The following is a 10,993-nucleotide window of genomic DNA, read 5'->3' on the forward strand; positions in this document are numbered from 1 at the left end:
GGGCAAAGGGAATTCAGTGTCAACAAAGATTACAGCGGCTCCCTTCAGTCTGGCCTTCCTCCTGGCTTCCATGGAGGAAGAACACAGCTCTGGCTACCTCACTGCAGATCACCCAACTACAGGCGCATCAGGAATCTCTTGTGCCTCAGTTTACCCATCAGTAATGTGGATGGACAGAGGTACTAGCTCATCAGGCTTTGTGGGTAAACCATGATCATGGGCCATGGCATGCAGTGCAAGGCAGGCGGAGGCTGAGTGGGCACTGGGCTAGATTTCTTAGAAAACAAGGCAGTCCTGGCACGTGGCTCATGTAAGCTGCCAAACAAGACCCCTGTGTGACACTAGCCCTAGTTTGCAGGTGCCCCAGAAGGAAAAGCGCAGGCGCCAGCCTCTTGTCCCCAGTCCCTTGCCATAAGAGGCCCCTGCTGGCCACGAGCTGGGCCGGCCTGGGGGTGCTGGTAGCAGCTGCGGTGAAGGCAGGAGGTGGAGGGAGAGCCACACGGAGGCCGCGGACGGGCAGAGGAGAAGCTCCCGTGCTGGAGCAACCTGGCCAGTGGACCTGTCCCAGCCCAGCCTGGCTGCCTTGCACTGAAGGCCGTGACTCAAGTACCCGCTCCCCTCAGAGGTGAGCCCTACGCCGCTGCAGTATTTGGACCAAAGGCACCCGGCACAGCACAGGGCACCCTGCCCCACCAGGGTCACAAGGGAATCCATGCTCTGAAACCCAGCACTGCACGCAGCCAGGGATGGAGACCTCCAGAGAGATGCTCAGCCAACAGAGGAAGCGGCCAGGACCCACAGGTGTTTCCAGAGACGTGAGAGGCACGAACAGCCTTGGCTTCTCGGGTCGTGAAAAGTCACAGGGCTGCTGACGGAGCTCCTTGCAGGGCCTGGCAGGGAGACCCTCAGAAGTGCAGGAACCAAAGCCTGCTGCCGCCTCCACGGTCTTTGTCCCACCCCCCAAATGCTTTCAGTGACCCACGGGTTCAGGCTTAGACCCCCAGGGGCTTGGTGTGGTTGTCACCCGGGTGCTGACTGCCTAACAGTGCATTGGGGTAAATGGGTCTTGTCTTAAAAAGTTCTCCACAAAAGCTCTCTGGGAAGTGCCATGAGTGCAGCAGGGACATGAGCTGCATCCCCTGAGGATCAATCACACTGAGAGTATCTCAGCCTCGGGCTCCCGAGAGCGTGTTCTCCAGGTGGCCAAAGGCCTGGAGGGTCAAGCCCCAGGCCGGGCAGGCAGCAGCTGGGCCAAGGCTGGCACCATCCCCATCCTGCCTGTCTGCAGCAGGTTCCACGAGTTCCCCCACAGGAGCTGTGGGAGGTGCAATTAGCAGAGCCCACCCATGAGAAAAACCCACCCGATAACCAGACCCATGCCCCTGGCAGCGGGACGAGGCCACCTGCTCGCTGAGCTACCTTCGTTGCCCTGAGCTCTCCGTTCCCATGGTGCGCAAGGCCGAGGAAGGCATCAACCACCCTGGGTGTGTCAAAGTCATCTGCCAAGGCTGCCCTCACGGCCCTCTTGGTGCTGGAGAGCCTGAGGGAAGAGGAAGAGAGACAGTCCCAGCAGAGGGGGCTCCACCCTCCCCAGGAGGCCCCCACCCCAGTCCTTCCCCAGGGAGAGAAGCTGGGGGCTTTAATTTGGGGACTCTCTTTAATTTAGGTCACATTCCCAAAGACTTGTGAGACTCCTGAGTAGCAGAAACTTAATAACATCAACTGCAAACCGTCATGTTACCCCAAGGAAAAGTCCCAGAGCGGAGGTAACCTGTGACACTTGTATTTTAACACACAAGATACACGTGGGCATTCTCACGATGGTTTTAAAAATCAATAGACTTTGTGGGCAGCTAATATAAAATAGCGCCAGGGAAGACTCAGTGAGGGAGAGACAGCACAGCCGACCACTCGGAGAGGTCAGAGGTCGTGGACGCCCGGGCAAGAGCTCCTGCATCCCGGCCTCCCGTGGCCACTGGCTGCCTCCCTGCTGAAGTGGCAGGGCTGCGGCGTCACCAAGACCACCTGGAAAACCGCGTGCAGTGCCACCCAGGACACCCACGGTGGGGGGAGTGGGGGCAAGGCTGTGGCCCAGGCCTGCGTGTTTTGTAGCCTTTGGCTTCTCATGGCCAGGACTGAGAGGGATGAGCAGCTCTGCTCCTTGCACAGGAACGCGAGCCCAAAGCCACTCCAAGCAGGGGGCTCAGAGCCCGAGAGCCCGGGCGCACCTCCCGCCCAGCTCCGTCTCTTGGGGCCTCTCCGAGGAACCCCTGACCCCACACCTGCACCTCCTGCCCAGCTCCCTGTCTCCTGGGGGCCCCTCTCCCCTTGAGGACACCACTGGCAGCGCCCAGCAGAAGGCCGCAGGAGGGGATGCCACACCAGGTGCTAAGTGGGCCTCTTACCTCTCCCATAGCATCACCTCCCTGACAGAGCCACAGGCCAGCTGCCCCTTCATGTAAGCACGTGCATCCTCCAGGAAAGAGCCCAGCCCCAGGAGCAGCTGCTGGGCTTGGAGCATGGCGCTGTCGCTGTAGTTGATGGCTGGGGAGGAAGAGATGGTCACTGAGGCGGTGCCCGCCACGCTGTGCCCCTGCCCCCGCCCTCAGCAGAATCACAGCATTCTCTGAGCGAACTGCCACCCAGGGGGAGAGCAGGACATGCGGCCCTCACTGCTTTCCGGTGACCGTGAGTCCCCAGGCCCACTGGACACAGACCACAGGATCTGTCCCAGCTCAGGGTCACCTGCCCTGGGGAACAAGGTGGCGGTGGAGAAATGCTGCCAGCCGAGAGGCGCATTTCCGTTGGCAGATGGATGGAGGTGCTGATGAACGGCTGGTCTGGGAAGAGGGAGCCCCGCCCTTGGGTCAGAGGCATCCAGACCACCTCTGGGGAAGGCGCCCACGGGGAAGGCGCCTGTGTGTGATGGGACAGCCCAAAGGGGGAGGGAGGAGCAGTCCCCAGACGTGGCTTTAGAGTCTGTGGGTGCTTCTCAGGGCCCTGGGATGAGGAGCCGGTGCTTCTGTTTGCATGCGTTCGGGTAAGACACAACAGGAACGAATCACACATCCCTGGATGTCAGCAGCGCCGGCCACACCTTTCTAAAACCTTCTTCTCGTGTCTGTGCCTACTCTGTTCCCAGACTGTGTGAGTCCAAGCCCATGCTTTGAGGAGTGCTGCTTCAAACAGCTCTTTGAAAACCACAAGAACAAAAAGAGCCTATCTGGACACATGCTGAAAATGACATTCCAACATGCCTGAAAGTCCCGATCTCAAAACGAGAATTCCGAAATCAGACATGGCTTCAGGCTGGAAGTAACACGGTGAAAACCGCCCAGGGTGGTCTCATCTCACTTAACATTTTTCCTTTTTTTCCAAATTCACTTTCAGTTTTTGCTTTCAATAGCTTGACAGAAAAGAGAAAAACCCAGAAACCCACAATGCAAGCTGACAAAATTTAAAACAAAGATCATATTCGGGGACTGACAGAGCTGATGCATGGGAGGTGGTTAATAATAAAATGACCATTAATGACACAGCAAGACCAGGCATCCAGATGGACACCCAGCGTGGAGATGCCCTCCGCCTCAAGGTCACGGACGGCTGCGCTTCCCTAAAGAGGATTCTGCTCCACAGATGGGAGACGCTTCTTCTCCCAAGTGTCTGCACAGCATCAACTGCACGGGAATGCCACCACTGTCACCCTCCATCTCCCACAGGTGAAGAAGGCATGTCTGGGAAGATCCTCAACTTCCACACCACTCATGTGGACTTCCAAACCGTTCCACTCACGTGAACTTCCACACCACTCACATGGACTTCCACGCCATTCACGTGGACTTCCACACCGTTCCACTCATGTGAACTTCCACACCACTCATGTGGACTTCCACACTGTTCATGTGAACTTCCACACCATTCACGGAGGGAAGCTCAGGCAGCAAGTGGCAGCCTAGCTCCTTGTGGCCACCTCCAACCTTGGAGGGCATCGTGTGTGCATGACGTGGGGACCTGGGGACCCACGTACTAACACTGCATTCCTATGTTCCTAGAAATCCTTCCCTGGGGAGCGGTTTCTCCCGAGTCCCACCTGAAATTCCCACTGGGAGTGGTTCCTGAAAGAGCTGCCCAGGCTTGAGAAAGCCTCTTTTCTGACCAAACTTCATATTTCAAGCTCGAAAGGAACTGCACACAACTAGGATCGTCATGCAAGGCGCTGCCCCTCATCCCTCCACAATCTGTGTGAAGAAGGGGGGCAGGGGCCTCTGAGGGCAAAGAGCCCCGGGAAGAGATCTGTAGAAACAGCTTTGAAAGGACCACAGGCGCCAGCCACGATCAGGAGTTAGCACAAGCCAGGGAGAGGGCTCTGCGCTTGTACCGGCTTCATCTGCGCCGCCTCTGTCCGTTTCCAGCAACACGGAGCCAGGCAGAAAGTTTCTCCACCCCATTCACCTCTCAGCTCTTCCGCTCAGGCACGGCTGGGCTGTGTTCATCATGCATAAGTGCACACCACACAGACGCTGCCCAAGGCCAGATGAGCATGAGGCTGGCGACACTTCTGTCTCAGGCTCGAGGGCCAGTGAAGGCACACGGCCAATGCACTGCAGTTCCACCCAGGGGAGAGGTTCAGATCCGTGTCTCAGAAAAGCCAAATTTGCAGTAGAAGACCAACAACATGGCGTCAGAGCCAGGATAAAGACATGGCCAAAGGTAGCCTTTCAGAGGTCAAAGGCACAGGTGTCTGCGTGCCCCACTCAAGCTGACAGAGCTGCAGGCCAGGTGAGATTCAGCAGGCGCAGCACAGGGAGGGAGATGGATGGGACCAGCCTAGAAACTCACCCAAACCCGCCAACGCTGTGTGTGTGACGTAAAGTGTGCTGGCCAAATAGAGCCACCGCATGGGGAAAAGAGAATAAAGCATGCTTTGGGGCATGCCCCACCCCTGTCGTCTTCATTAAAAAGGTGAAATGACCATTTTGGAGCAAGAGAGGTGGCTTGACAGCAGCGGGCCAGGGACTCGCAGTGTCAACAGAGCAGGAGGGCACCTGAGGCCAGAAGGACAGCACCCCTCGCTCACCAGCAAGGAACTGCGATGTCTTCAGAGGACATGGCCCTGCTCCTGCAGCACCAGCCAGACACTGGGGCCATACTGCCAGCTAGGTGGTCAAGCCAGGCAGGGCGGTGCCACCATCCCAGCCCTCACTGGCCACCAGGGGTGCAGCTCTGGACATTTTTTTTTTTTTTTTAGACAGGGTCTTGTCCTGTCGCCCAGGCTGGAGTGCAGTGGCACCATCTCAGCTCACTGCAACCTCCACCTCCTGGGTTCAAGTGATTCTCTTGCCTCAGCCTCCTGAGCAGCTGAGATTACAGGTGCACACCACCACACCACTTTTGTGTGTGTGTGTGTGTGTGTTTTTTTTTTTTTTCAGATGGAGTCTTGCTCAGTCACCCACGCTAGACCGCAGTGGCAAGATCGTGGCTCACTGCAGCCTCCACCTCCCAGGTTCAAGCGATTCTCCTGCCTCGGCCTCCTGAGTAGCTGAGATTATAGGCACACACTGCCAAGCCTAATTTTTGTATTTTTAGTAGAGATGGAGTTTCACCATGTTGGCCAAGCTGGTCTGAAACTACCTGACCTCAAATGATCCACTTGCCTCAGCCTCCCAAAGAGTTAGGATTACAGTCGTGAGCCACTGTGCCAGCCTTTTGTATTTTTTGTAGAGATGAGATCTCGCTATGCTGCCCAGGCTGGTCTCAAACTCCTGGACTCAAAACATCTGCCAGCCTCGGCCTCCCAAAGTGCTGGGATCATACACATGAACCACCATGCCAGGCCAGTGCTAGACGACTCGTGGCCAAGAGCCCTGCCCGGGGCAGCAGGTGATCGTGCAGATGGCAGGAATCATCACCACTCGTCCAGGAGACCCTGTTCTGTTACACACTGTGTGGGGAAGCACTGTCCCGGGGTGGGACAGGCGGGTCATGTTTGAGGGCTCCCAAATTCAGCGCCTGTGGCAGGCTGAACCTCCCAGTTCACAGGACAGGAGGCCGAGGTGCTGCGGGTTCACAACTTGTGAATGGAGAGGACTCGAGGTTGACAAGGAAGCCCACGTCCACTACAGGCTGAGCCTGGCCCAGAGCTGGGATCCCTCGTCCTCTGGGCTCACCCTCTGAAACCGAACCTTAAGGCACACGGCCGCTGCACTCGCAATGCTCTGCCTATTCTCTGGCCTGCATTTGCCGTTCCCAGTCCTGTCAGAATGACAGTGTCTGAGCTGGGGAGGAGTCCACCCCACGCATGCCCCTCTCACCTGAGCGGTAGCTGCTCCTCAGACAGAAGAGCCGGAAGATGTCGGGCGAAAAGGTCTTCAGAAAGTCCTGGGAAAGCGACAGACAGGCAGTCACGAGGCTTTGCTTTCACACTTCGCACCGCCCTGAGACGATGTTATTTACGACAATTACATGAGTTACCTCTACCTATCAAGAAATCGGGAATCTTGATGAAGTGTGCCCTCCAAACTCTCACGGTTACCACCTGTTTCCTGGTGATTTCCTCACGGAACTTTCCATGCTCAATCTCAGTATTTGTGGAAAGAGCAAGAGGAGAAAGCCACTGTTCCCTGAAATTCCCTACTCTGGGGTGGGGGGGCTCCTGCAGTGAGCTATAGTAGTTCTAATAGAAATCTAGAATCTAATCTTTCTAGAACATTCCGTTTCTATGGACTGTTTCCTAATAATACAGAAAGGGGAAGCACAACTTCATTACACAGTATTCTGACAATGATGTGAAACTCTTGAATACTGTGGGTGCTCCTGGAATTAATTTTTTAGCGTGTTCCTGCTCTGTGCTGGCTGTCAGCAAGTTTCTGTCCTACTCTGGTTCCACCACGCAACCTGCCATGGCCACCTGAGAGGCGAAACGTGATGACAGTGGTGTAAGCGTGTGCTGTTTGACTCTGGGAGGTAAGCAATCTCCCCGAGCCCAGGCCAGAGGACTGGCTCGGCCTTCAGGTGGGGACAAGGACAAGCCATGTGAGCCCCAGTGAGCTCACGAGGTCACAGGGTGCACACTCACAGGCAGGCCGCTGGGTACGCACGCCAGCTGCCGGGGCACTTCCTATGACACCAGCGCTATGCAGCCCCAGAGCCCCTGGGCAGGGGCGGGCGACAGAGCCTCTCTACTGGGCCAGGCCGTCGCTTGCTTTGAGAAGTACAATAACTAGAAAGCAGGTTTTAAACCATTATGAGCTCCAGGAGTTGAGCTCTTTCTACACAGACTGTGGCCTCCGTTACGAAGAAGGCATCGCATTTTCAGCCAGGCTATTATATGTCTATCAGTAGTCTCTAAGACAAAGAGGACTGGCAGGAAAAGGCTGTTATGCTAGAAAGCAGGAATGTGGCAAGTATCTTTAAGATGTAGGGCAATAATTTAACGTCCTCAAGGAACTATGAAAAATATAAAAGAAAAATCACCAGTAAACACGTATAGACAAATCAACACAGCAAAGAAAGACATGGACATTTAAAATCCAGTTGTCATTCTTCACAAATCAACAAGAAAAATGGGCCACGTTTCACGGGTCACTTTGTGAGGCTAAGACAGGGGGATCACTTGAGCCCAGGAGTTTGAGACCAGCCTGGGCAACATAGTGAGACTCCATCTTTAAAAAAAATACAAAATTAGCAGGCGTGGTGGTGCATGCCTGCAGTCCCGGCTCCTCGGGGGGCTGAAGTGGAAGGTTTGCCACAGCCCACGAGCTCCAGGCTGCAGTGAGCTGAGACTGCACCAGGTGCCACTGCATTCCTGCCTGGGTGACAGCAAGACCCTCTCTCAAAAAAAAAAAGAAAGAAAGGGAAAAAGGCAACCTGATTACAATTCTAATTTGATGTTGGAGAGACCTGGGAAAGAGACATTTTCATCAACTGCCAGTGGGAATGTAAATAATACTTACTGATAAAACAAACAAACAAACAAACAAAAAAAAACAGTGGCTGTATCCAAAACATTTTGAATGTGCCTGTATCCTCTGATGTGTGATTCAACCTCAAGGCACTTTTCCCAAGTCACTAATCATTAGATGTGCACAGATATTTAGCAGAAGGATATTCATCACAGCACTGTTGCCTACAGAGTACAGGTCTCACAAACAAGCCCGACACCAGGAAATGAAATCATGGCACATCACTGCACGAGCCACTAAGCGGCCGCTGAGAATGCAGACATGGCAATGTCTGTGAAAATTTAAAATACACATACCCTAGTGGAAAATATGGCAAGATGTAAATGACCATCAACAGGGGATTCTTTAAATTAATTAAGCTGCACCCACACACTGGACCACTCAGCCGTCTGAAAGAACAAACCAACTCCATATGGTAGAAAACCAACTAAGGCCAAGAGATTCATCAGCAAAGTAAAGCAAGTGCAAAACGACACCACTGTGTGTGAAGGGAAGATGAGAAGCACAGTTACAGGGAGATGTGTGAACACACACCTGCTCCGAATAAACTAGCCGCTGCTTCAGGAGAGGAGCCGGCCAATGGGGACGGTGGCCGGGCAGGAGGCCTGCTTTCCACACTCAGTACCTTTGGATTTTTCTGCCACGTGCTTCTTTGTCTTGTCTGCAGTTCTCAAATTTTCTGCAGTTAAACCCACCATGTTTATAATCAAATTAAAACCTCACTTAAATTGTTAGGGAAAAGGCAGCACACATGACACTGCCTCGTGAATGAGACAGAAAGGTTTATGCGTATTGGCCTATCCTGTGAAACAGAACACGGGAAGGTGAACCCAGAAACAGAACACAACTGTGGCTGCTGGGGAGGGAATGGGTGCAGGTGGGCTCCAGGCCGGCCTTCTCCACACTCTCTTTAGTGTTAACGCTAAACCCTGCAAACGTACCGCAGATAAGACAATGAAAGTAAACTGGGGCCAGGCGCGGTGGCTCACGCCTGGAACCCCAGCACTTCAGGAGGCTGAGGCAGGTGGACCACCTGAGGTCAGGAGTTTAAGACCAGCCTGGCCAACATGGCGAAATCCTGTCTCCACTAAAAATACAAAAATTAGCTGGGTGTGGTGGCGAGTGCCTGTAATCCCAGCTACTTGACAGGCTGAGGCACAAGAATCGCTTGAATCTGGGAGGCGGAGGTTGCAGTGAGTGGAGATCACACTAATGCACTATGGCCTGGGCGACAGAGAGACATGCCGTCTCAATAACAAAAAAAAAAAAAAAAAAAAAAAAAAAAAAAAAAAAAAAAAAAAAAAAAAAGGAAACTGGAAAGGGAAAGAGAGACCAACAAAGGAACCTCTTGTGTTAGTGAAAGGAAATCATTACCCTCTGCGGGTGTACGTTCAGACCACATAGCTTTAATGGGATATAGTCTAGGAGAAAAAGAAACACAAGTGCAGAACAGGTGGATCACAGAAACAGAAAGCAGACGCGTGGCTGCCAGGGCCGGGAGGAAGTGGGAGTGAGAAGCCACTGCCCATGGGTGTGAGGTTCCTTTTCGGGGTGACGAAAACGTTCCTGGATAGTGGTGATGGCTTCACAACCGTGAATATCCCACAAACCACCAAGCAGTACAATTTAAAAGGGTGACTTATACAGTATGTGCATTATGTCTCAATAAAGCTATAAGTTTAAAAAGAAATAAAAAGAAGCTTTAAGTTTTACTCAATAGTTTTGCTTTTTAAAAGAAATTCAGTCTCTGTAGAGACTGTCAAAAATTGCCAATGCCGACTATATTGCAAGTCATCATGGCAGGGTATTGGGAAAAGTTTTCAATGAGCAATAATCACGCCTCAGATAAACCTCATTGGCTACGATACTGCCACTGTGCAAAGCTAACAGTTTTACTTTTAACAGTATTACTGGCATTAAGTTTTAAAATTTATTTTGTGTGTGTTTGAAGACAAAGCAGAGCTCTGCGGTGGCCACTTGCTCCAAGCCAGTTGCCGCACACCCCAGGACTTGGAACAGTGTACTCCCCGACCCTGTCCTTGGGCCTGGCTGTGCTGAAACAGCCCGGGACTGTGCAGTGCCCCACGTGCCAACATGGAAAAGCCTCTTTCTCATTTGCCTTTGCATTCAAGCAAAGAAGATGCTTATGATGGAGTCAGATCGGAAAATATGTGGAATGGATGGGTTAACATTGAAGTCCATAATGAAGATGGAAGAAACAGAGATCTCTCAGTTTCCATATGTGGAATTAACAGGAAGAGACGGTGCCACCTGCCCGACTTGTCAGGGAACAGGAAGAATTCCTAGGGGGCAAGACACCAACGGTGGCAGTGATTCCATATAGTGACCAGCGATGAAGGCCAAGAACAAAGTTGCATGTGATGGCTTCTGTGTCTGTCTGCTCCTTTCCGGATTGGCTTTGTTTTTCCTTTGCCATGGCTCTAGCAATGTGAAATACACTGCTGTAAAATCAGCATGTCAGTTATGACATTCAGAAGCATACATGTATTTAAATATCACAAAACACTAAATATAATGAACAATAACTATTACTCTGTCGAAGTTGAAAACATCACTGTCCAAGTTAGATTTCCACAAATGGTTTTTAGGTAGGCATGCTCAGACAACACGACCAATACTGGTCCACTTGATATGCAACAAATTGATTACACAGTACCTACCGTTACCGCAGAGGAAATGAGTTATGTGTATGATTTCTGCACTCTGACATCCATCAAAGTGCACAGCACATTACTCAGAATGCAAGTTACTGTGACAACAACATACTTTGACCACTCTGAACAGATATCCCAGGAGAGGTATCAGTATGTCAAACTGTGGAAGAAACACATTTACCAGTTGGGGCAGTCTGAAGATTTAAATGTACTTCAGTAAAAACTGGAAGAGATGGGTTTAAAGAAGAAGTATCTATGATATTTCCTATATCCTCAAAGAAGACGTACTTCCTAATAAGAGATCTTAAACTGAACTAACCTAAAGTTTATACTTCTGTTTTTTTTTTTTTTTTTTTA

The 10,993-nt window shown here is 52.1% G+C and overlaps 1 protein-coding gene, 1 non-coding gene and 1 pseudogene across 3 annotated transcripts in view; 1 reads left to right on the top strand and 2 right to left on the bottom strand.

The window, feature by feature from the left end:
- The window catches only part of CARS2 (cysteinyl-tRNA synthetase 2, mitochondrial), a 55,305-nt gene that overhangs the window by 3,152 nt on the left and 41,160 nt on the right, over positions 1 to 10,993 (bottom strand). For both annotated transcript variants that reach the window (XM_017501896.1, XM_017501887.1), the window contains exons 10-12: positions 6,312 to 6,378; positions 2,406 to 2,544; positions 1,420 to 1,540 (exon numbers count right to left, since the gene is read on the bottom strand). In XM_017501896.1, the coding sequence (XP_017357385.1) occupies positions 1,420 to 1,540; positions 2,406 to 2,544; positions 6,312 to 6,378 (327 nt within the window). The remainder of the gene's footprint in view (positions 1 to 1,419; positions 1,541 to 2,405; positions 2,545 to 6,311; positions 6,379 to 10,993) is intronic.
- Positions 9,224 to 10,978, top strand: LOC108285025 (annotated as a pseudogene).
- On the bottom strand, positions 9,706 to 9,846 carry LOC119467575. The gene has a single exon (XR_005196113.1). It is a non-coding gene; the product is annotated as a U4 spliceosomal RNA (small nuclear RNA).

The sequence above is a fragment of the Cebus imitator genome, unplaced genomic scaffold (assembly GCF_001604975.1).
Source record: "Cebus imitator isolate Cc_AM_T3 unplaced genomic scaffold, Cebus_imitator-1.0 Scaffold14, whole genome shotgun sequence".
In the NCBI taxonomy this organism is placed as follows: domain Eukaryota; kingdom Metazoa; phylum Chordata; class Mammalia; order Primates; family Cebidae; genus Cebus; species Cebus imitator.